The 27,637-nt window shown below is 39.1% G+C and overlaps 1 protein-coding gene across 2 annotated transcripts in view; it reads left to right on the top strand.

Annotated features, from left to right (window-relative positions):
* The window catches only part of Atg4a (Autophagy-related 4a), a 98,454-nt gene extending 71,030 nt beyond the window's left edge, over positions 1-27,424 (top strand). For both annotated transcript variants that reach the window (XM_068228562.1, XM_067151060.2), the window contains exons 9-10: positions 5,666-5,837; positions 26,634-27,424. In XM_068228562.1, the coding sequence (XP_068084663.1) occupies positions 5,666-5,837; positions 26,634-26,695 (234 nt within the window). In that variant the 3' untranslated portion in view covers positions 26,696-27,424. The remainder of the gene's footprint in view (positions 1-5,665; positions 5,838-26,633) is intronic.
* The last annotated feature ends 213 nt before the right edge of the window (positions 27,425-27,637 follow it).

Here is a 27,637-nt window from a genome sequence, read left to right as displayed (position 1 = left end):
ACACGATCACCATTTTTCAATCTTTATGCACAAGGACCAACCTGACAATGAATCTGGAATGGACCCTGATACAACAAAAAGAATTTCTTCGTCACCTTCTCTTCACTGGATGAGAGCATGGGAACACGTAACAGAACAGAACTACCTGAAATTCGTCTAACACCTGACGTTTCTGCTGTTTGCTACGCTTCTCAGCCGCTTTAATCAAATTCTCATAGTTTTCTGCCTGCTTCCACTTATTGCCAGCTTTCAGCAAATCTCTAAACGGCTCTAATAAGTAGGAAAATCTTAATACAAATCTTCTAAAAAAGTTACATACTCCAATGTATGATCTCAATTCTTTTATATTCCTGGGCCTTTTTGCATTCAATTTCTCTACACACTGACTTTCAAAACTTCAATAATACCATCCTCTAACATGGCTTCTATTTGATTGTCTACTGCTTTGGCATATTTATGTGGTATCGGATATCTCGGTCCAGCGAATATACTTTGATCCAGCACTGAAAATGAGTGTTCATACAAGTGTTATACCAGGTTTCAATGAAAATACCTCCTTGTGTTTTCTCAACACATACAACAGTTGGTCCCTCTGACCTTCTTCCAAATTGCTACTATCTACCGCTTCTCTCAAAGCATCATCTTGGTTCTCTAACCATACTTCACATAACTTAAAATTTGCTCTTTCTTCTTTATCTTTTCAAACCTCATTGACACACCACATGTCACAAACCTCCACTTTCGTCTGAACTTCGGCATCCCACCTGACTTTTAATATCCTCATTACCCCACCTTAAATATACCATCGCCTCATTGTAATCTAACCGAGCTGAGTATAAACTTAGCCAGTCAGATCCCAAGATAACATCAAATATAAGGTCTGGAATAACAAGACATATCTGAATTTTCGACTTCCTGTTAATACAAATAGGTATGGCAACTTGTTTACATATTTGCTTGGATCATTTACTTACAGCAGTGACCTAGTGTTGGTGTTATTTAGTAGTTTTACGATCTCTATTTGCTGTTATTAGGGTTATATTTGTGAAAGTTTTACGCCCTAAGTGACAGCCATATTGGATTTCCCACAATCATTCCATAGATAACACTAGATAGAACGGCAGTTTATTATATCTATCTATAGTCTCTTGCCCTAAGTGTCAGCCATCTTGTCCGATTCAACATAATTGCCATAGAAAGCACGATTCATATAGGAACTTCACACTACATATCCGGTGTTACCTAGACCACAGAATCTGTTATGATATATGGAGTAGACCGTACAGCTAGTATCTCAACGTTGAATGTTGGGCGGCGGGAAATAACCCGACCAACCTGAAAGGCCAACCGCTTTGGGCGGTTGAACCTTTAATTTAATTCAATTTAATTTAATTAATAAATGTGCCACCAACAGAGACACGCTCCAATTATAGGTGGCTTTTACAAATTATTGGAATTATTGAAATATTGGAATTTAACGCAAATAATATTATGCTCCCAAATAAAATATGTCTTTTACGTATCTCAAATAGTCCTTAAAAAGGCACTGGGTTCTCCATTTTTTTCAATTTCTAATCAATGAGTTTTGTAATCTACCACATGGTTTTATGGCTGATGAAGTCTCAGAGAGAGATGAAATACAGTAGAAGTCCGTTATAGCGAGAATTCATAACAGCGAAAAATTTACTCGCTATAACAGATTGTCGTTATATCCGATTTTTGTATAAAAGTCGGAAAACACTTCATGCACTTTGAAATCGGTATTAAACAGCAATCAGTTTGTTCAAAACTTGCGTTTCCGCAGATGACATCCACACTACGGCTTAGTTGTTTGTTATTTTTCGTAATCCGATACTACATGAAAGTGTGTGTTTAATTTCATTCTGAAAAGAATATAGTTCTGTATTTCTCCGAATCCAAGATGAACCCCACTTTTTCCTTCAAAAAATTTTAATCAGGCTCAAAAACAAGTTTGTAAAATCGTACAGGCCTACGCATTTTTAGACACCGAACACTGACTTTCGTCACGCCGTTTTGTTTTTTGTTTTTTTTTTTTTTTGCGGCTGAACAATTATCTTTATTTCCGCGGGTTTAGGGACCATTAACTTAACATTGGCATCATAACACCGAAGAGAACTCGTTGAAAATTTTCCGGCAATATCTATTCCATGCGTGTCTACAATACAGTGATCCATCAGGAAATTATTCTTGCTGTCTATAAAACTGTTACTTTTACTCAGCGTCAGATATAACCGGCTACCGCTACACGAACGTCTCGCATGTCGGGTACGACCAAATTCAACGGTTAGCGATGTATAGGCCTAATCGCGAACGTTGAAAGTCAACGAACAAGTTTATTGCGCCGCGGTATGGTCAACCGCCCTTGCGTTTTTCGTGCACATACCTATTTCATCATCGACTTCTTTAAAGCGTCCTTGTTGTGGACCACTGAATGCATTTTTTTTGCAGTACGCATTTTTTTAGCACTTTGTCGTCACGCTAACGCCAAATATTGGCTTTAGTTAGGCCTATGCCGTATTTTCTTGCGGCTGCACAATTATTCTACATTTCCGAATGTTTAATAAACATTAACTTAAAATTGGCATAATAATATCGACTAGAACCCGTTGAAAATTTGCCGGCAATACTTTTTCCACGTATCTTTACAATACGACTATTCACCACGAAAATATTCCTCCTGTCTATAAACCTTAATTTTACTAAGCGTCAAGTGCAATAGACGCGTTATGACTCTGCCACTGAGTAGCCATGGATTTTCTAAGAATTCAAAGGGTCGCATGTTTTGATGCCATTCTGCAGATTTGAGAAACACACACACTGTACGCTGTACAACCGGTAGCGATGTGTAGTAAAGAAGTGGTCGTCAATGAGTTCTGTGCGCGTGTGAAAAGAAGCAGCGTGGTTACCGCGGTAGTTGCCAGAGGTATCCATTAACTTACTGTTACGCCGCGAATGCAACAACCCTTGAGTTTTCGCATGAGATTCTGAGGGAAAAAAAAGTCTTGGATTCGGGGAAATACGGTATCACTCCAGAGATCTCTGTGGAAAACACCTCAGGTTTCTTCTTCAAACAGCGTCACCTAACCTAACCGTATATGTAGCCTATCATGAAAACATATTTGAAACGCGTGTGGAGAAATAACCTCCTTGTGAAAAATTTACATGTAAATAGGCGTAACTAGATGCGAGAAGATATGAAATATCCTCTGAAATCAGTGATGCACTCTGCCATGTCTTGAGGTATATGACATTCTTACGTAATTTCTGTATATAACATTAAAATTAAGATATCGTTTATTCAGTGTTTATTTTTACGAGTTAACAACTGCTATCGGCCATGTTATTTACGTATTTATTACGAAAACGTGTTATTCTCTTTCATTTCGAATTTTCTTTAGAGAACAGGAGTCGATGGGTATTACTAATCAATTCCAACATCACCTTTGAATGTCAACAAGAGAGCTTGCAAATGCACAAAGTGAGAAAACTGTACTGTACCGAAGATGATCGATCGCATTTTGTTGCAAACGTTTCAGTTTTCTTATTCAAACAGCGTCACGTATCCTAACTTAACCATACGATACGTATGACGAAAACACACTTCAAGTGCCGGTAGAGAAATTATACCTTTCTCGCTATAAATTTTCATAATAGCCTTTCTGGAATTTAACCAGACGCGACAAAATACAAACTAACATATGAAATCAATTAAGCACTCTGCCATATCTCGAGGTGTATCCCATTCTTACTTAATTGCAGTATTTAGCCTCAAAATTAAGCGGTCGTTTAGTCAGCCTTAATTTTTAACGAGTTAACAACCGTTATTGGACACGTTATTCACGCATTTATTATGAAAATATGTTCTTTCATTTCGAGTTTTCTTTACGGAACAGATGTCGACGGATATTGCTAATCGACACTGACATCGCCTTCGAATGTCGACGAGAGAAATCGCTAGTGCACATAGCGAGGAAACGATGCCGAAGGTAATCAATCACATGCAATACCATCGCTGGGGTGCATAAATATTGGTAACGGAAAAAATCGCGCGCGCTTAATCGCTCGTAATAACGGATGCGCCAGTGATAGGGTTCTCGCTGTAACCGAAGGACAATATGCAGGTTAATATAGGAATTTTGAAGGGACAGAGAAAAGCCGTCGCTATAACGGAGTTCTCGTTATATGCCGTACTCGCTATAGCGGACTTCTACTGTATGCCCCAAAATATATTTAATATGTTTTTATATTAAATAGTTTTCACTTGTAAAGTAAGAAATTCCCAACCATGCCGGGAATCGAACCCGGGACCCCTGTGATCAAAGGCCAGCACGCTAACTAACCATTTCATTTATAGGAAGGGGAGTTAAGGGATTGGAATAACTTACCAAGGGAGATGTTCAATAAATTTCCAATTTATTTGCAATCATTTAAGAAAAGGCTAGGAAAACAACAGATAGGAAATCTGCCACCTGGGCGACTGCCCTAAATGCAGATCACTGGTGATTGATTGATTGATTGATTGATTGATTGATTGATTGATTGATTGATTGATTGATTGATTGATTGATTGATTGATTGAAGTGCCAAACTTGTGGAAAACAGTATATAGGACCAAGTAATAAAATTTTCACTAGTCATCTGAGTTGTCGTCATTTTCGTTAAAATGTCTCTAAAGTTGTTTTGATGTTTGTTTATTTTAAAGAAACTTGACCGTTATGGCTCATGTGGTCGAACGTGATTAGTAGGAGAAATTGCTGTATTATATGAAAGATCTTACAACCTTAGCAGTAAGTCAATTGACAATTTTGGAATAAACTATACAAATAAGACATTTGAAATGCAGATTAAGAAAATTAAGTATGTTTTTCTTTTTAGGTGTAAAATAGGGAACAGGATTTTCAAGAACAGAGTGGACAGCCTTTCAATATTTTAGCATTTAATAGGATTTTATTCATTTTTGTGAATTTTAATTTTGTAAGGTTTTTTACTAAATGACATAGTAGGGATAAATAATTGAACAGTTTAGACCCAGAAAAGGGATGTGTTAACAATTTCAGAATATTATGTATAAATCTTATTGATGACATTATTGTACAAATGTTCAGTGACCTCAAGATAGAACAAATTTGGAAAATGAGAATAAGACGGGACTTTAGTAATACTAGGGATGTTTAAATTGAACAGTGAAGACTATAGGGTAGAATTAAGACATAGATTATAATAGCAAGTTTAAGGATTTTTGTTGATGTTTTGTACCACTGAGGAAGGGAGCCGCTGTTGAGCTCTCAAAACATGTACAGGAGGTAACATAGTAAAATGTTAAGTAATGACAAGGCAGAAAGTGTTTTCATAGATTCAAAGTAAGTCAATACAAACAAAATTGAACCATCATGGTTAAAATAATCAGTTCACAGCCACAATGCGTTTGAAAATATTAAGCTTTCCCCATCTCCTGTAAAATTTACTTTTCTTGATTCATACCCCCATTTTTTTTTCAGCATACCCTTGAATGTTTATTTTGAATTTAGTTTAAATTATGGTGTCAACAAGTACTCTGCGGAACAAATTCTGCATGGGGCAGATTGTGGAACTAATGCAGGGTAAATTATAAATTTGAATCATTTTTCTTCTTATATCATTACAGTGTTTCCTGTGCAGAAATGAAGACGACTTTGATTTATTATGCCAACAAATACAAGAAAGCCTCATTGAGCAAGAAAAGCAGCCTTTATTTGAGATATGTTACGAGCGACCCCATCATTGGTCACCTTCAGAGGATAGTGTGGAGGAGATTCAAGGAGCCACTGCATGTCTTGGTAATTCTCCTTCACATTTGGTAACATTGAAGTCTTGTATGTTTCTCTGGTAGAAATCCTAGATTTTCAAAATGGACAAAAAAAAAAAAATTAACACTACATAGTATGTATGGAAAATGTTTTACTACCATAGGAGAACCATATATAAAAATTAAATCCCTTGGCACTATCGGCCCTGAAGGGTCTTTTACCTACCACACGACCACTGTTCAGCCCGAAGACCTGCAGATTTTGAGGTGACGTGTGATCAGCAGGACAAATCCTCTCAGCTTTCTAGACTGGGGCCGCCATCTCACTGTCAGATAACTCCTCATTTGTAATTGTGTTGGCTGAGTGGAACTAGAATCAGCCCTCAGGTCCAGGTCCTGGCCTGGCCTGGTGCGCTGCCTCCACACCACGGGGCTGGCAGCAGAACCATATAAGATGGGCTTATGTTTAACCATTTTGCTGCTGTGCTTGAACATTACGCTCTCAACCCAGTCGCTTCAGATTTGATGGTCCTGCACGCTTGCTTCGAAATCAGATTTAAATCGCTCTCAACACGAGTAAGCCACCCGGTCAGAACTACTGTGCACCACCATAAATGGAATAGTTTTCAGTGAAGCACACAACAACAACAACAACAACGTCAGAACAAAAATTTTCTTCTTATTATTATTATTTCCCTTTGTGCCGTTAGGCGTCGGGACATTTCAGTCGTTTACTAAAGTTTCTTCTGTCGTGCGCCATTCTCTGAACCTCACCCAGGGTCTTCCCTCACCCTCTGATCAGTCCCAAGATGGTACTCCTCCCATGCAATCCGTCTGGTTTGTATTACTTATCTACAAAGATGTTGTCATCCATTAGCATATCCGGATGTCTAATGGGGATGTATGTTGTCATTTCATTTGTAAATCCGTGAAAGTAAAATTGTTTTGAGGTTTAAATATTAGTTTTAAGCTTAGGTTAAGTTTTCACAATCATATGTAATATCATGATTTGTCAGCTAATGATGACCTAATAGGGTCGAAACCCGTACTGATGTAAGTCTATATTTACAATAAACAGCATTGATAAGGTGAAATTTCTTTCTTATCCATATACGAATATCTCATCTCAGCAGCAACCAAACGTCTCTCTCCAGTTTTTTATGCATTGTTCAACTCTCTGCACCATACAGGAGAGTTGGCAGGTACACGGCATGATATACCCGCATTTTTATGTTTCTAATAATTTCTTTCTTTCCTATGATTGGTTGTGTATACCATAGTAAACTTGATTAGCTTTTCTAATTCTGTTGTTTATTTCTGCTTCTGATTTTCCATCCTCTCTGAAAATGGTGCCCAGATACTCAATTTGTTCTACTTGCTCAATATCCTCATTGTTCCACTTGATCTGAAGCTGTACTTTTTCTCCTTTGATGAACTGCATGACCTTGGTTTTGCTCTCATTCACTTCCATTCCATGGTCCTGGAAGGCATAATCCCATTCGGTAAGAGCTTGTTGGAGATCCTCCTCTTTCCCAGCCAAAATCAGAATGTCTTCTGCATAGACCAAGGATTGGACATATATTGGTCTCATGTTCCAGTTGCCAACCTTAATTCTTTTAGTTCTTCTTTTACACTGCTTAATGACGTGGTTCATGAAGGTCACAAAGAGAAGAGGGCTCAAGCTCTCACCCTGTTTTACTCCCTTCGCCATTTCAAATTCCGTAGAGCATTCACCAGCTATTCTCACCACTCCTTGGACTCTATTGTACATGCTCCTAATGCGGCATAAGAGAGTCTTGGTTACCTTTTTGTATTCAAGTGCTTCCCAAAGCTGTTCCCTGGGGACCGAGTCAAATGCGGTCTTTAGGTTGACAAACATCCTTCCCTTGGCTAAGTTGTTTCTCTATAACGGTTCTTAGTGTTTATATGGTAGTGTGTTTTTCGACTTGGCCTGAAAGCACACTGTTCTTCTTCCAACTTTTCCTCTACTTCTTGTCTCAGCCTCCTCTCCAGTATGCAAGAGTATATTTTTCTGGCCACACTGGAAAGACAAATTGCTCAATAGTTTGCACAGTCCAGAAAGCTGCCCTTTTTTGGACATTACAGTAAAAGCTTGTTAATTCAAAGTCGTTGGGACTCAAAAATCGGACTTTGAATTACGTTATTTTGAATTAACCGTCAACTTATAATTCAGAAGTGTCAAAACCTGCCGCGTTGCAAAATATTCTAAGGTCCGTTACTGCACACAATTAACTTTGATTCACAGTTGAGCCTCCGTGGCTCACACGGCAGCTCGTCGGCCTCTCACCACTGGATACCGTGGTTCAAATCCCGGTCACTCAAATGTAAGATTTGTGCTGGACAAAGAAGAGGCGGGACAGGTTTTTCTCCGGGTACTCCGGTTTTCCCTGTCATCTTTCATTCCAGCAACACTATCCATTATCATTTCATAGCATTTATCAGTCATTAATAAATCACCTTGGGAGTGGCGACCCCACTGTAATAACAGCCTATATATGTTTCATTCATTACATCCCTGACCCGGCCAAGGACTGGAAAACAGGTTGTAGGTTTTCATTTTTCACAGTTCAAACCTTTCAAATGCCATGGAATAAGACCTGTTCCCAAAATGTATCCAACAAGGTGTATTTACAGTATTCAAATAATGCACTTGGATAACTCACTTACAAACATAACCTCACGCAACGAAAGAAAAAAAAAGCACGATTCGAAGTCAAGGAGAAATTTATGCTGGCTCCCCTGTGCAAGTATTTTATTCATTGGAATACTGTACTGTATGCATTTATATGCGTGTACTTGCACGGAAAGTAACCGATGCCCTTAAAACATTGTGGCTAATCAAACTTTCCTATGACGAGGGGAGAAAGTCTCTCGCTTCCATCTGTATTACAACTCAGTACAATCACTCTATCCTTGTACGACTTCCCGCCATGGCACTTCTCTCTTAATTCAGAAATGCCAACCCTTGCCGCGTCACGAAGTATTCTAAGACCCATTAACGCATGCAATCACCTTGATTCACAGTTTACCGAGCTTCCATCTTCCATCCTCGATAGCTGCAGTCGCTTAAGTGTGGCCAGTATTCGGGAGATAGTGGGTTCAAACCCCACTGTCGGCAGCCCTGAAGATGGTTTTCCGTGGTTTCCCATTTTCACACCAGGCAAATGCTGGGGCTGTACCTTAATTAAGGCCATGGCCGCTTCCTTCCCAGTCTAGCCCTTTCCTGTCCCATCGTCGCCATAAGACCTATCTGTGTCAGTGCGACGTAAAGCCAATAGAAAAAAAAATTCACAGTTTAAACCTTTCAAATGCCATGGACAAAAACTATTTCCGAAATGTATCCAACAAGGTGCATTTACAGTGTTCAAATAATGCACTTAGATAAATCAGTGACAAACATAACCTCACGCATCGAAAGAAAGAAAACACACGATTCAAAGACGAGGACAGATTATGCTGGCTCCCCTGTGCAAATGCTTCATTTTTTGGATTACTGTGAAAATGAAAATCCACAGCCTGTTTCCAGTCATTCGACCGGGTCGGGAATGGAATGAAGCCCCATCTAGCGGCGAGGATAGAAATTGTGCCGGCTGCCGAAGCCTGTCGCACTCCTCCGGGGCAATGATTAATGACTGACAGATGAAATGATAGTGGAGAGTGTTGCTGGAATAAAAGATGACAGGGAAAACCGGAGTACCCAGAGAAAAACCTGTCCTGCCTCTTCTTTTTTTTTTTTTTTTTTTTTTTCTATGGGCTTTACGTCGCACCGACACAGACAGGTCTTATGGCGACGATGGGATAGGAAAGGCCTAGGAGTTGGAAGGAAGCGGCCGTGGCCTTAATTAAGGTACAGCCCCAGCATTTGCCTGGTGTGGAAATGGGAAACCACGGAAAACCATCTTCAGGGCTGCCGATAGTGGGATTCGAACCTACTATCTCCCGGATGCAAGCTCACAGCCGCGCGCCTCTACGCGCACGGCCAACTCGCCCGGTGCCTCTTCTTTGTCCAGCACAAATCTCACATGGAGTGACTGGGATTTGAACCACGGAACTTTTGGATTACTGAACTGTTTCATTTTTTAGATGCCTTGTAATTGCACGGAATGTGCCCGATGCCTTTACAACATCGTGGCTTATCAAACTTTCATATAACGAGGGGACAAAGTTTGTCATTTCCGTATGCATTGCAACACAGTACAATGACCCGCACCCTTGTGCGATTTCCCAGCTGGCACTTCTCTCTTTTAGAACTATAAGTCCGTTTTGGCTCGACATTAAAAGATTACAGTCTCATTGGCACTGACAATATTGTTCGGTGCATACGAATTGATTATATGAGCCATGCTTTTTCCTCAACTGTCGGCATCGCCAGTGTTCGCGGATTATTCTTCTCTGCACACTTCCTGCTACTTGATATTGTTGTGTTCATCAAAACGCTCACTACAAAAGAAGTATGATTTCACTCAAACCTAGCAAATATGAAGCACACTGTAAACACACCGAAGTGAAAGTGCAGAAAGCCACCCTTGTACTTTCTGGAAGACGCATTTTATCATGACGCGGATACATTTTTATTTTAAATTTCTCTGTAACATACTTTTGTTTTAAAATGTAAAGCCAGTTTCAAATTAAAAGTCTGAATTTCGGTAATGGGACCGACATTGTACTTCGAATTACGAATTAACTGTATTTCGAATTAAACAATTTAAATAGCATGCAGAACCGTACCTAATGTTTCTGGGAACGAGAACTTCTTTGAATTAGGTGGAGTTTTGAATTAACCGATTGCGAATTATCGAGGTTCTACTGTATTAATTTTCCAGCTAACTTATTCCTGGTTGCTAGCATTTCGCCCCAGTGTGCTAAGTTGGGCTCATCAGTTAGTAAATAGCACACCTACTTAGATGGATGGCTACTGCATACCATGGAGGCCACTGCGTAGCCTACTTGGAGCTACCGGCCGTGCCAGTGCACTATGAGAGAATTTCTCTCATTTTCAAAAATTGATGCCTGCCCGGCCGTATTTACCTGAATAATCCCCACTGTCAAATAATGCCCGCACCCTCATTTTAGGATGGCTCATTTTGAAAAAAAATTAAATCAACTAAAATTCCTTCCATCGAAAGAGTAACGTAGGCATAAACAAACATTTTGTATCACTCCGCAAGGTCCACGTGGTCTTTACACAAACATGAACATGTAAATTTATGGATATAGCTGCTTTGCGTGAGATGATAAAAATACATTATCACTGCTATGAAATATGTTCACCATGAAAATGAGCAAGTAGGCCTACTTACGTGACAGGTATTTCATTAATCTGAACTTGCATTAGGCTCAATTTCCTGTAGATGGGAAGATTCGTTGTCTCTTGCATCACTAGAATCCTCTCCTAAATTACATAAAATTCTTCACACACTATGTCTAAAACACTTCACACGCTGTCTGTTTTTACTTAGTGGTGGATAATTTTTTCGTGCAATGTAAACACTTGAAACATATACACTGGCGCATTCCAGTGTTCGTCTAAAACACTTCTCACACATGATCTCTTTTTACCCTCTTACTAATAAATGGTGTATAACTTTTATACAAGGTTTATAGTCCATTTATGTGAAATTTGTTACTAATAAACCGTGTATAAACCACCTGTGTACACATCTGTTATAGTTATTCATTGAATTGCTTTAACAGACCAGGACCCTTGTATAAGCGTTGTATAGCAGCGAGTAGCGGAAAAAGAAACGAGTGAGCAGTTTGTTTTCGTGGTATTTACTGTCTGCAGTAATATAATCGTGGTGAAATATTCGACTTATCCATTCAACTTTGAAGGAATGGACGATAACGTTGATCATCTTCAGGATATTTTAAACATAGAAGACATAGACCTTATGGAGGCTGGACATCTTTGTAAAGTAAAGCACTTTTAAAGAGACGGAATGACAATAAAAGAAATGATGGTTGGGCGAATTTTTGTGTAATAATGTGTTACTGCTTAATTACGAGTTTATTATACACTAGCTGTAGTACCCGGCGTTGCCCGGATAGTTTCTGAATATTTACCTTTAAGATTTGCATTACCAGTTAGTTATATGTGATGTGAATTTTTATAGAATTCCTTTTTGACTTGCAGATTGATATGTTATGATCTATTATGTAGTTTTAAAATTATTTAGATGTGTTTGATTTGAAGTTTTAGATTATTTAGTTTTCGAGTAAAACTTCGTCCTTATGGAAGCTCGAATCGACTGGGAAGTATTTGATCCTGTCAAAAATTAATAAGTGATAACTATATGTATTTAGCCGTCGCACTATAGATACGATGTACAGGATTTCAACTGTCAATGAGACTGTCCCCCTCCTGCCCTCCACCACTAAGAGATATAAAATCTGGATTGTCTCCATTCATCTCATTGACCCAGAAAACTGTAGATTCGACACTGTTTTTGATTATTTTTATATCTCGCTCTCCCTCACCCACACCCCAAAGGGGACTGAACATGAATTTTTAAAAAATCGGGGTGTCACTAATTATTTCAGCTACCACGAAAACTATGGATTCGATAATATTCTAGATTATTTTTATACCACCCCCCTCGCCCCCTGCCCATAAGGGTGCTAGGGGTGTCTTACTCTCACGCGGTTTGTCTCCTGATACTAATTGATAAGTGTACCAAGTTTGGTGAAATTGCTCCAGTGGTTTAGGAGGAGATGTGTCATTTACACACCCACACACCCACATACATCAATTTTTATATATAGTAAGAAGAAGAAGATAATATTTTTATATGTAGTTTTTCGATTAATTTTATATCTCACCCCCTTCGCTCCCCACTTGGACTCGCAAAAAATCCGGAGTAATACTATTCATCTCAGAGACCCTGAAATCTATGGATTCGAAACTGTTTTTAATTATTTCTATATCTCAACCCCCTTTGCTCCCCACCTAAAAGGGGGACTTTAAAAAATTCTAGAGTATTACTTTTCAACTCAGTGATCCCGAAAACTATGAATTCGACACTATTCTCGATTATTATTGTAACTACCCCTCCCCCTGACCCTCTCCCTTAAGGGCGCTAGGGATGGCTTACCCCCCACAGTGATCGTCTCCCGATAGTAATACGTGTACCAAGTTTGGTTGAAATTGCTCCAGTGGTTTAGGAGGAGATGTCATTTATACACACACTTCCATTTCTATATATAGTAATATTTTTATATACTCGTACTTCACCCCCTTTCCATCCCCGTCTAAAGGAGTCCTATGAGTGCCTTACACAACAGTATATTTTTTCCAGATATTAAGTCTTATTTGTACCAATTTTGGTTGGCAGCTATGCTCAAACGTACATACATAATCTCACTGCTCTAGAATCCTGGAGCTGACGTTGCCATGGTTACGGCAGTTCATTTCTTTATCCGATTCCTAGAGCAGGGGTAGTGTGGTGCCAATATCTCCGTAACGGTTGGTTTTAGGGCCTTAAAACATGGTTTTCGGGCCCATAAGGCTTACCGAGTTTTGTTCTTTGCGTCAAGAGGATTAAATTGAGCTTTGTCTCGTCCTTATATGACAAATTCGTTATTTTGCCTATAATAGTATAAGAGAAAATAAAACCATTGTGGTTTTCCTATAAAACCCCCGTCTTTTCAAAGATTTTAAAATGATATGCATATCGAAACCTTCCCCGGGGTGAGTATACTCTAAATATGAAGTTTGGTTGAGATCTGTCCAGCCGTTTTGACGTGATGGTGGAACAAACAAACAGACAAACGGACACGAACAACTTTATTTATAAGATTATCTGCCTCTACCAAGATCTTTCTCAAATTTGAGTATAAAAACGGACATATTCCTGGACATAAAAAATTGTATAACTTGAAGACCGTACGTAATATGATTTTCATACTTAGTAGTTGAATACGCATATATATGATGTATAAATGCCTAATTAAACTATTTTGATCAAACCTTTCTTTTAGCTATGAAACAGTTTTTCCTTTCTCCTGAAAAGTAGGGATTTTGGAATATGTACACATTTCAACACACCGATTCAATTAGAGTTGCTTATGTTTTCTGTACTATCCCAGTTAGGAGTTCTTGATCTTAAGCTTTTCCATTTCTTTCTTGGCTGAAGAAAAGTTGATATCAGTATAAGCCAATTTCCAGCTGTCTCACTTTGTGTTGCCACTGCCTTTTCGATATGCCGTGCTGCTGCGCGACTTTTTACTGGATAGTAACACGACCGGTGGTGGCTGACTCTTTTCGTGCAATGTAAACACTTGAAATAGACACATCGGCGAAATCTGATGTTTGTTAGTAAAACTTTGTTAATTCGAAGTCTTTGTAATACAGAAATTGGACTTCCAATTATGTGATTTCGAATTAACAGCCATCTTGTAATTCAGAAATGCCATCCCTCGCCAGTTTTCGTGGATTCTGCTTTTCCGCGTTCTGCCTGCTACGTGATATTGTGGAGTTCCTTAAAACGCTGAATACAAAAGAATTACGATTTCACTCTATTTTCAACTATGAAACACACTATAGACACACCGAAGTGAGTGAAAGTGTGGAGAGCTACCCCTGCATGTTCCGGAAGACGCGTTCTATCGTGACACGGAGAAATTTTGAATTTAAATTACTCTGTAAAATACGGTACTATTTTTTAAAATGTAAAGTCGGTTTAGAATTAAAAGTCTGAATATTGTTTTCCATTTAAAAATGACATATGGGGACAGTTTTCATCCATCTACGGTTGCACAAAGCATAACTGTACACTCCGCATCGAAAACTAGGTGAGCCAGGAGCGTGTTGGCAGCCTTGATGCAAATAAAACCCACACCCCAATTTCGTGCCTCAAATTTTTTTTTTTAATATGCGGGGATTATTCGCGTAAATACGGTAGATGTTGATTCCCATAGGAAACCTGAAATATTTGTCCCAAATGAGTTTCAGCTCGATTAATCGGTCCAAGTATTCAAAATGGCGGCCAAAGTTATTCCTTGCAGTTGCACATGGTCGAGTGTAACGTACAATTCATTGTCTAAGAGGTGACCAGAAAATAATGTTTAATAACCCACTGCTCCGAAATAAAAGGCTTCAGAACGTCAATGAAAAGTTAGGTGAACTGAATGCAGTGTCCTTTGCTGATGATATCGCATGATTTGGGGTGAAACGGAACAGGAAGTACAGACCAGACTCAATGTATGGAAATCCCAGTTTCGGGAATATAACCTCAACATCAGCGAGACCAAGACAGTGGTGATGGCAGTCAACAGAGAAGGGCGTCCAGCAAGTGTAAAACTTGGAGACCACCAGCTAGAGCGTATGGATAGTTTTCCTTACCTTGGAAGTGTAATCTCCAGTGTTAATTTGGTCAGAAAGGAAATTACAAACATAGTGCAAAAGGGATCAGAATTCTACCAACAAGTAAGAACATGATTCTGAAACCGGCCAAACTAATTATGTTTAACAGCTATTTGGTACCAATATTGACCTATGGTATTGAAGCATGCACCCTCTCCAAGAGAGATTCATCAAGACTGCAAGCATCAGGGATAAAATTTCTTAGTTCCACCATCCAGAAGACCAAGATGGACAAGTTAAGAAATTAAGGGGTGAGGAAAGAAGCCGGAATAAAGACGTCCCTATTAGACCGAATCGGCACATCCAGGCTACGGTGGTACAGGCATGTGATGAGGATGGAGCCTACAAGAACAGCCAGAATAAATGTGAAAAGATAGGTGGAGGGAAAAAGACCTGCAGGAAGACCTAAAACCCAACAGATGGGCATGATCATGGTTGATCTAGTTACCAGAGGATGGACAGTGGATGATGTTCTCCATGACAAGTTGTATATGGACAGAAAGTGGAAGAGGCTCATTAACAGTACCCGGGAAACTGGAACTGTACAATGATGATGATGATGAAGATGAGCTAACATTTGGTTTAGAAAGAGTGTGATCTGCAATAATGCGGTGATACTTTTATGGGCCCAATGCAGATGTTTTTATATTTGCTGTCTGGTGTTTTACACAACTTTAAAAACACTATTGTTATTTAATAAGCCGCATTGGAAGAAGTTTTGGTATTGTTCTCTCGTCTTTTTAACGCCTTTTGATACTCTTATGTTATCTTTAGAAAGGGTGGATAGCCTATATATCTTGTACTATGCCTGTACAGTCCGGCTCCATAGCTAAATGGTTAGCGTGCTGGCCTTTGGTCACAGGGGTCCTGGGTTCGATTCCCAGCAGGATCGGGAATTTTAACCATCATTGGTTAATTTCGCTGGCACTGGGGCTGGGTGTATGTGTTGTCCTCATCACGATGCACAGGTCGCCTACGGGAGTCAAATAAAAAGACCTGCACCTGGCGAGCCGAACATGTCTTCGGACACTCCCGGCACTAAAAGCCATACGCCATTTCATTTTTATGCCTTACATACACGACATATATCCCTGTTAGATAATTTTACTTCATGTAATCGGTAATACTTCCCAGCGAGGTTGTACTGAATAAACTAACCACTACCGGGCGAGTTGGCCGTGCGGTTAGGAGTGTGCGGCTGTGACCTTGCATCTGGGAGATAGTGGGTTCGAATCCCACTGTTGGCAGCTTTCAAGATGGTTTTCCGTGGTTTCCCATTTTCACACCAGGCAAATGCTGGGGTTGTACCTTAATTAAGGCCACGGCCGCTTCCTTCCAACTCCTAGGCCTTCCCTATCCCATCGTCACATAAGAGCTATCTGTGTCGGTGCGGCGTAAAGCAACAAAAAAAAAACCTTACCACTATGCGCCATATTTTGAGCTGTTTATGACATTCTTATTTAATTTCAGTACATAGCGTTAAAATTCAGTGATTGTTTATTTGGCAACGTTAATTACGCATTTATTTTTAATTGTGTTTACAGAACAACAATCAACGAGTATTACTAATCGACTCTGACACTGCCTTCAAGTTTGAATGTTGATGAGAGAGCTCGCTAGTGCATATGGCAAGAAAACTATACTGAAGATGATCGATCGCATTCAGTATAATCGCTGGAGTGCATAAATATTCATAATGGAAAAATAACGCACACTTAATAGCTCATAATGACAAATGCATCAGTGATAAGTTTCTCGCTGTAACTGAAGGTAATACACAGTTTAATACAGGAATTTTCAAGGGACAGAAAAAAAATTGTCATACTTGATATATTGGACTTCACTGGGCAACCATCCACTATATAACACTAATCAGAGGGAAAAAATGGAAAGGATCTGACGCTTTGAAAAGAAATATAAGGGCAATGAATGCCTCATAAATCTAATACCGTCGGGGTCTGAAAAGAAGAAAAATTGGCCAAAGGAGGTCGAATAGGATACATCAAAACGAGGAGCCTGACACAAGTAATTGGAAACAATGCCAGGACTCAGCTAAGAGCTCCATGGTCTCCTTGTAAAACTAAATGTTAGGTATAGAGATTTTTTAACTTGTGTATGGTAATGTTTGAAGCTGGCCCTGCGGTCTAACTTGCCTACCTTTCACCCAGAGGGCTCGGGTTCGAATCCCTGCTAGGACAGGCATTTTTACCTGGATATGAGGGCTGGTTCCAGGTCCACTCAGCCTACGATTGAGGAGCTATCTAATGGTGAGATGCCAGCAACCCTGGTCTAAAGAGCCAGGAATTACAGCCGAGAGGATTCATCACACTGACCATGCGCCACCTCGTAACCTGCAGGCCTTTGTGTCTGAGCAGCGATCGCTCAATAAGTGAAGACCCGTTAGGCCTGTACTTTGGTTTAGGAATGTTTGTAAGATAATAATTATTTCATTTTTGTGACTTTTGCCAAATTGTTGATGGTTTCCATTTGTTTCCAGATTTTCCGTTTTCCCGTGTTGTATGTTTCTTTCCATGGTTCCTCCAAAAACAGACAATCAAGGTTCCACCGTATTCTACTGTAGAATCCTTGAGCTGATGATTGGTCATTTCTTCATCCGATTCCTATAGCAGAGTAGTGTGATGCCAATATCTCCATAACGGTTGCTTTTAGGCCCTTAAAACGTGGTTTTTGGCACCCATAGAGCCTTACCGAGTTTTGATCTTTACGTCATGAGGCTTAGAAATGAGCTCTGTCTTGTCCTTGTACAACAAATCCAATATTTTGCCTATATTAGCCCATGTTAATGTGCCAAAGGTCCTAACTCAATGGAATGGAGAGGGCTGTTAAAATTTCTTGTAGATGGGGTTACCTGCTGGGTACTAAAATGTGAAGTGTATACAAAGTTGAGTTCAGATTGGTGAAACGGTATGGATTTGTATAAGGAACAGACGGATGGACGGACTGACAGAGAGATAGATTCAGGAAGGAGCTTAAAGTGGCCCAGGAGAGTGGAATCCCTGGTAATAAGAAACGCATTGTACCGGATGACGTGAGCAAGTGTATTATTCGGAGAATGCAGGAATTTTATACCCTGAGAAAGACAACACAGGCGATGTAGGGGGGGGGGGTGAAGGTTGATTATTGTTTGATCTGGCAGAATGGAAGGTTTTGTTCCTGGGGCACTGTTAATGTTCAGGTCAAAGACAAAATCAGGGGACTATCATGATAAGATGAATAGCCAAAACTTCATGAAATGGTTCCAGACCCATCTATTGCTGAAAATTCCTAAAAGTGACAGTAATTCAGATAGCAGTACTGGATCTGATGAAAATGACTCCAGTAACAGCAATTCAGTTGTCACCCAATTCATGAGCATTCTCATTTACATTTCCACCCACCAAACCAGTTGGCCATGCGGTTAGGATTGCGTAGCTTTGAGCTTGCATTCAGGATCCCAGGCCTGAAAATGGATTCCTGTTTTTCCCATTTCACACCAGGCAAATGCTGGGGCTGTAACTTAATTAAGACCACAGCCACTACCTTCCCATTCCTAACCCTTTCCCATCCTTGCATCGGCAAAAACCTTTGATGTGTTAATGGGATGTTAAACGATTAGAAAAAAAATCCACCCTGAAACATATGGCTTTTTAAAGGTAAGGACGTACGAGTATTTTGTTATATATTTGATCCATACTTACGGGTTTCATTTCCCTTCTTTAATTAATTAATCAATTAGTCAGTTAGTTAACAGAAGAAAAACTAACATTCAGGGTAACTGATTGAACCATTACAGTTTGTTTGTGTAAAATATTTATTTGATGTTTTATTTACCTGCTGTTATGAGTTTTATCCTATTACGCATTGAGTAGAACCTACTGTGTCAGTGACATTGGTGCAAACAGCTTAAACAACATTTCTCTCGTTGAAGTATTTGGTGAACATTCCTTGTGTCTTACGTCAATCCCTACGCGAGTGACATAACCTTTCACAGCAGTTCACGGAAATCTGTTTAAATGATTGCAGGTCACTACAGCTATTCGAGCTGCCATGTTGTTATTTAATGTACGATAGTTTTATCTGTTATGGGAATGTCTGGAAGACCTAAAGGTGCCAAAGTACTTAATTGACATAGTCGAGATGCTATACCAGAAGTGCTACAGCTGTGTCCAGGTATGCAACGGACGATCAAAATGGTTTGAAACAAAGAGGGGTGTCCAACAACGAAGTGCTCTGTCACCACTCCTGTTCGTAATAATAATGGACAAGGTCATCAAATCTATCAAGAAAATGGACAGTGAACCAAACGCCCTGGTATTTGCTGATGATGTGCTTTTATGGGGAGAGACAGAAGCTGAAGTTCAGAAGAAACTTAACGAATGGAACAACACATTTAAAAATTTTGGACTGAAGATGAGCAAAACAAAGACAGTGGAAATGACCATCAACAGGGAAGGAACAAGCTCAAATATATTTCTGGAAGGAGCAAAAATAGAATCAAGTACCTCAGAAGCACAATATCGAAAGACAACACTGTTAGGCAGGAAATACTCAGCAGGACACAGAAAGCATCAAACTTCTACAACAGTCAAGTCAGGAATCTCCTCTGGAACTGCAAAATACCACAGAAAGCGAAAACAATCATGTACCACACTTACTTCGTATCAATCCTCACGTACGGTTTAGAGACATGTACCCTACTAAACAAAGACTTCAGCAGAATCCAAGCAACTGAAATGAGATTCATTAGAACCATGAACCAAACAACCAGAAAGGACAAGATCAGAAATGAAGTGAATAGGAAAGTAGCTGGTATTGAGGTTCCTATTATCAGTGTCATAAAGAAACGCAGACTTCAGTGGTATGGGCACATAATGAGAATGAACAGGGAAAGACCTGCCAGAAAATATTTTGACCTTAATCTCGTAGGAAGAAGACCACAGGGAAGACCAAGAAAACGTTGGATAGAGACTGTAAGATCAGATGTGGAGGAGATAGGATACAAATGGGAGGATGTACTGGATCAGAAGATGTATGGAGACAGAAGGAGATGGCGAGTGCTTGTACACCGCACCTGGGAAACTGGAGTTGGGAAATGATGATGATGATGATGATGATGAGTTTTATCTGTGATTGATGCACATCCTGTTACTTTACTGCGCTGTATTATTGCTGTCCCCTTCCCAAGTCGCAGTGCTCTCTCTCTCTCGCGCCAATGATCCAGAACTTTTCTTGTATTTACCAGGCTGTAAGTATTAACTGAAGAAGTCCAAACCTCTGAGGATGTCTGACTTCGTTTTTTTTCTCTCAGTTTTAACCTTTACACTGCTACGCCAGAGATATCTCGAGCGTGGTAATGCGCCACGTCCTTGCTGCGCCCGAGATATCTCGTGGGTAACTACAGCTAAAGTTCTGAACAGGAAATATATACCTTGGGAGTTTACTTTGCTTTTCAAACTTGAGAGGCAGCAAGCTACATCTTTTAGCAGTATAATGGGCCATCAGTCAAAACGAAGACTGCATTTTAACGCTATCTACGGTCAAATATCTGAAATAATGCCCTCAGCTCAGCGCGCAACCTAGGTTGGCAGTTCCGCAAAGCACCTGTATCCAGGGTTTGTAAAAATGGCTTCAAGTAGCGGACGGCGCGTTCTTTCCGAGTTCGAACTTATAGAAGCTGTAAATACCCTTGAATCGGAAGGTGAGGACTCAGATATCAGTGATTTGGGTAGTGACAGTGATGACAGTGATAGTGCTGAGCCTCAAGTACCAGCTCCACAAACCAGGAAAAGAATTTGTTTCGAACCTGATTTAATTCAATGGCGCATGGGTAATATGTTTAGTCCTGTAATACACAGTTTTGATGACAGTTCATTGGATATATCATTCGGTGTGATTCATGATGAACCAGCAGTTTTAGATGTATTTCAGTGCTTCTTTTCACGAGAAATTATGGAGCATATAGCAGTTGAAACAAACAAGTACTTTGTATTTGTTGCGCAAACAATGCCACCGTCTCCAAGTTCACGGCTACAGAAATGGAGGGAAACTACACCTGAAGAACTGTACGTCTTTTTCGCCATGACAATGCTTATGGCAAGAATGAAGAAACTTACAATTCTTGAATACTGGTCAACTGATCCTCTAATAATGACCCCGCAGTTCTCGGATTTCATGTCTAGACACAGGCATCTCCTATTTTTGCGGTTGTTACATTTCAATGACAACAACAGTCAGCTATATAAAATGAAGCCTGCAATTGACCATCTCAGAAAACAGTTCAGCAAAACGTTCACCCCGTTTGAAAACATTTGCATTGATGAAAGTTTGACGCTTTTCAAAGGCAGGCTTTCATTCATTCAGTTTATCCCATCTAAGAGGCACAGATTTGGAATAAAGACATTTGTTATCTGCGATTGAGAGACCGGTTACGTGCTGGATTTTATTGTTTATGCAGGGTCAACTACAGAAATAATTCCTGAACGTGAGTTTGGGGTATCAGGTGCAGTTGTCTTGACGCTAATTGAAAGGTACTTGCAGAAAGGACATACATTGTGGATAGATAACTGGTATTCAAGTCCACAACTGTACGATCACCTACACAAAAACCAAACCAACACATGTGGTACCGTCAGGAGAAACATTAGGGGTATGCCGAAATTTACTTCAAAATTGAAGAAAGGACAAACTGAATCAAAAGCAACAGAGAACATGATTGCCATCAGGTGGTTCGATCGTAGGGAAGTTTGTATGCTGACCACGCGACATACAGACAAAATGATACCTACAGGGAAGACGGACAGACAGACAAGACTGCCTGTAGAGAAACCCCATTGTATTGTTGACTATAATAAGTATATGGGTCCTGTTGACCGGCCACTCTATAGAGTGTATGCGGAAGTCAATGAAATGGTACCGACAGTTCTTTTACCACCAGCTGGACATCACTGTTCTAAATTCTCATGCCCTCTTCAATGTCAAAACTGGACAGAACATATCACTAGCAGATTTCCAGCTACAGCTCATAAGGGAACTCATCCAGAAGTACCACGTGTCTAGACAAACCAGTAAAAGAGGACATCCTACATCTGGTGACCAACCACTCAGACTAACGGAGAGACATTTCCCATCCCCTGTACAGCCTACTCCAAAGAAGAAATTTCCTACAAGATGCTGCCATGTCTGCTCCAACACAACAACTGGCGAAAAGAAGAGGCGAGAAACCCGGTACATGTGCATCAAATGTGACGTGGCCCTCTGTGTTCACCCCTGCTTCGAAATATACCACACATTAGTGAAGTTTTGAAGACGGGCACATTGGAGTGTCTGTTGTAAATTATGAAACAGTTTGGTGTAAATTAGGTGAGTTGATATTTTAGAACTTGGTGTTTTCACTACATTTCCTATTTTGGCCAACCCTGACTTAAATTTAATTTTTGTTACATTACTGTAACAGTGAAATGTTCCTTGATTGCTTTTTATTATGAAATAATTAGTCATAACCGATCTATTCAAGGCGATGACCAGGGAGTACTTTGACTATTATGGACAACCCTGATTTGAAAAATAGCTAAATTGTCTCACATTCGTAATTGTTGAAAGAGCGTTGTCTAATTTGGTGAGAATTTAGCACTTGTGCAAATGGAATATATAATTTTTTATAGGATAGTGTATTTTGGCTCACATGGACAACCCTGATTTTTTCTGTTGTTAATTTTTGTGAAAAAATTAAAAATGAAAGCCGTTCTGGAATTATATGCCAGTTCATGCGAAATATCTTGCACAATTTTCATATTTTTCATGTATTTTGAGGAATTTTATTTTTAAAAAATAATTCAGCACCGAGGGTTCGGATAGTCGCTCACAATATTAGCAGCGAAAAGGTTAATAATCTCTCTGTCTTCCTGAGTCGCAGTACTTCATGACTTGTCGTGTCGTCTGTCGAGGAGATTCTTAATTTTCGCCTGTAGACCCACATCTCAATCACTTCTGATTTTTTTGTAGTGGTTGCAGTTAGTGTCCATGTTTCTACACCATATAGCAAGACTGTGAATACCAATTTCACCAATCAGTGTTTAGTATGAGTGATGTTCGAATAGTGACTTTTCAGAACAGAACTAATCTTGACCAAGGCATTTTGTGCCTTTTATATTCTACATTTCATTTTGACTGATTGGTCCCAATCTGAATTCAGTCTCTCAATTTCTGTACCATTTAGGAAAATGTTTTGTTTACTAATAACTATAAATTTTGTCTCTTTCACATTGATTTTTACTTACTTCTGATATCTTAACCATTTGTTGTAGGCCTTCCAAGGAATCACAAAGGCAACTGCATCCATACCTGATATTATTGAGACAGTCACCATTAATAAAATTAATTAAATTGTGAAGTTTGATTTACTAAATCAAGAGTTCAAACTGTCGTACAGTTACATAATAATACTAATAATAATAATAATAATAATAATAATAATAATAACATCAACAACAGTCTCTCTTTGTTATTCTTGAGGAATTGGGGCTTGATTCCAAGACCCTCAACCTCATCAAGGTAACACTCACTGACACTATCTCCAAAGTTAAATTCATGGGGGAGATTTCTGGTTGCACTTTCCATCCATTAATTTTTTTCCTGTAGAGGTTTTAATGGTGAAACTGGCGTCCAACAACGTGACGGCTTATCTCCGCTTCTTTTCAACCTCGTTCTAGACAAAGTTATCCGCGAGTGGGAGAAGGCATTGAAAGACATGGGATACTGGCGCCCCATACGACTAGGACGACCTAAAGACGGTATTGAGATATCATGTCTCGCTCTTGCAGATGACCTTGCCATACTGACAGATGATGTAGTCACAGCCGTTAAACAAATTGAAACTCTTAGTGAATGTGCTCGAAAGGTTGGTCTACAAATTTCCTTCGAAAAGACCAAGTTCTTCTGTTTAAAACTTGACATCCAAAATTTGAACACGACATATGGGCAAATCAGCCGAGTACCACACTTCAAGTACTTGGGAGAAATACTTGAACCAACGGGAGGCGAGAAGGCTGCCCAGAAAACTCGCCTACAAAAATTTCGGAAAGCCTACGGTAGGGTTCACAACATATACAATAAAAAGTGCTTGTCCCGCCATGCAAAGATCAGACACTATAATACAGTAATCAAGCCTGAAGTCTTATATGCCAGTGAGACCCTTACACTAAACGGGAAAGGTGACCTAGAAAACATTTTAAAAGAAGAAAGAAGAATCCTGAGGAAAATTCTCGGCCCCCGAAAAACAGAAGATGGATATAGACTGAGGTCACGCAAAGTGACAGAAGAGCTTTCCAACATTGCAGCAGACATCCGCAAAAGACGTCTGAAATTTTATGGGCACGTTCGCAGACTGCCGGCAAGTAGACTGACACACAAGATACTCACCTACATAGAACATCTAAAAAATATTCCATGGGTACTGGAAGTAAAGAAGGGTCTGGAAAAAGCCCATATGGACTCAACTGACACCGCGGACAGAAACCTCTACAGGAAAAAAATTAATGGATGGAAAGTGCAACCAGAGAACGAAGTGAAAAAGAAGACTGGAGCAAAGTGGACAGAAGACGAAAAAGGATCCACGGAGAAAGGGTGAGAGCTGTTTGGCAACTCAGAAAACAGAATCGTTACAGCTTTGCGTGATCCATTGGGTCCATACGCACAAAATAATAATAATAATAATAATAATAATAATAATAATAACAGCAACAACAGTATTAATAGACTTTAATTATTACAATTATGTAAAGGCCGATGACATAATGGGAAGTTACGGTAAAGTACCCAGCTAGTGCAATGCCAGTGACAGTACATTGCACTCCTAGGTGGACCATTGAGGAGAGAGGAACCACATGAGTGAGTGCTTCATTAACCCTAGAACTGCTGCAATTACTTTCCTCAGTATACACCATGAAAATAAAATCGTGCCTATAATCTCATATTCATCCTAATAAGTCTATGTTATACATCAATAGAAAGCTGCAGGACTATTCTACATGAAGTATTCAAAAATAATACAAAATATTGTTGCATGTTCTATCGTAAAATACAATTATAATTTTTTTGAACGAAGGGAATTGTTGAAATATTTTGCTCAAAGAAAATAATTTCTCGCAGGTAATTTATTCCTAAAATATGATATTCTGAAAACCACAAGTATGTTCTTACATATTTCCCTACAGTTCTTCACTTTTCATTTTGAATGCTAAGTAAAACATGTTTTTTTCTCAAAATGGATTTTGAGGTTTTTTTTCACAAATTTCAAACCTACAGCTTATTTTAATTTTCTTAGGTCAATTCCTTTTTTTCCTGTGTTGTGATCAAAGTCCTTATAACAATCTACAAAAATATCAACAGTTCACACTTATCCCTTCACTGGTTTCTTCAAATATTGATGTACTGCCAGTAATAAGGTAACTTACGCCGACTTGAACATCATTCTGGTTATCGGAATTTCCCATTACTTCTGAGGCACCTTGTACTTCGCTGTCCTTTCAGGAAACATTTCCTCATCAAAATTAACAAAATAATCACTGTCACCATCAGTACTGTCACTAAGATCTTCGAAAATCAACCGTTGATTTTAGAATCGTCAACAAAGCGGACTGCCATCTTGATTCTAAGAACATATGAAAGTACTTTCATTTCTACAGCTAAATAAACTTCTCTAGACTGTTACTTGTTTTTCAAAGACTTTCAGAAGTGAAGAAAAAATTATTAGTATTCAGCTGGTATCTATATTAGTGCCATCTGGTGTCCAGTTATAAATTTACGGCGGAAAAACGACATCGTCTCTCAGAAAGAGGGTCTACAGTTCTCGGGTTAATGTAACATTTTAACAGTTATTTGAAGAGTGGACACAGATTTTAACGTTTTAATACTTCTTACTATAATAATAATAATTTTATGTGGCTATTTCTAGCCGGGTGCAGCCCTTGTAAGGCAGATCCTCCAATGAGGGTGGACGGCATCTGCCATGTGTAGGGAACTGCGTGGTATTGTGGTGGAGGACAGTGTTGTGTGTGGTGTGTGAGTTTCAGGGATGTCGGGGACAGCACGAACACCAGCCCCCCGAGCCATTGGAATTAACCAATGAAGGTTAAAATCCCCGATCCGGCTGGGAATCGAACCCGGGACCCTCTGAACCGAAGGCCAGTACGCTGACCATTCAGCCAACGAGTCGGACACTTCTTACTAATATTAATCAGTTCATTTAAAGTATGATGTTCTTTCAAGACTGAGCATGTTATTCTATTTTAATGTTGTTTATTTTTCACTTATAATTGGTTGTTAAATATTTTCTTTTTTAGATACTTTCTAAAATTTATTTAATCAAATTAGTTTCAACAGACTGAAGAATCAAACAGTGGAAATATACTGCAGACCACTGAAATTGTTTCTTTCTATGTATTTCAGCTCTTGAAGATATCGATCGTCAGTTTGATGATTCTGATGAAGACTTTGAACTATTGGGTTAGTTCTTGAAGTCCACTGACATTTTGTGCTCTGGAGGTTTCAGCTGCTGCGAACTGAATGTGGTTCTATCTTGTGCCTGGTAAAAGGCCACCCCTCTTAAGTTGTTCTGTGATCCGTTATGAAGGTTGTAAACTGGAGATATCATATTAGGAATTTGCATCACAGAATGTGTATTCCATCAGAATATTATCTAAGAAATATTTTTATGCTCTATTAACAAAACATTTACAGAAAAGTAAAAAAATTACTGCTTAGACGATACTTTTCTATGTTACTAGTGCGAGCCCTACAACTATGTTGACATTTTGTTTAAAAGCATATGTACCTATTGTTTATCTTGTTTTCTATGTGCGTGTGTATACCAGAATGTACTTAGTTGTGTATTTTTTATTATATTTTTGAAATAAATTATCTTTACAGTGGCAGTTGATTCAAGAATTATATCGTTGCTGTTACTCCAAACTCTCGTAACTCCAGCGTCAATCTAAATTAAGATTTTTGAGTATATTGAATGCTTAGTATATCCATTGTCCATGATATTTTCAGTTTTTAATTATTTCCATCGCAATAAAGTTTTCTATGCATGTTATTATGGTTTTTTTTTTTTTTTCAATTCTCATTGAAATTATAGTCTATCAATAATCCTTCCTAAAAAAATGTTGATTTCTGGAGATACGAGGTTTTAGATTAACAGAATCGATATGTTTCTCTGTTACTGAAGATTACTTGAATCTCTTGTTTCTGTTCTAGTCATATTGACTTTTTAGAAGCCAGTATTTTATAGACTGCCACTGTATAGCTTTCTGAACTGTGAATAGACAAATGAAAGATGTCTTATACATTGTTAGTTTAATTTCTATAGAAGGCTGTGTAGCCAAGGCAGTTCGCTAACGAGGACAGGGTTTAGATTCCTTGTGAGAAAGTCGAGACTTCTAGAAAGACAC

This window comes from Anabrus simplex, chromosome 7 (genome assembly GCF_040414725.1).
Source record: "Anabrus simplex isolate iqAnaSimp1 chromosome 7, ASM4041472v1, whole genome shotgun sequence".
NCBI lineage: Eukaryota > Metazoa > Arthropoda > Insecta > Orthoptera > Tettigoniidae > Anabrus > Anabrus simplex.
Note: the sequence above shows the minus strand (reverse complement) of the source record. Positions and strands in the feature narration are given on the sequence as shown.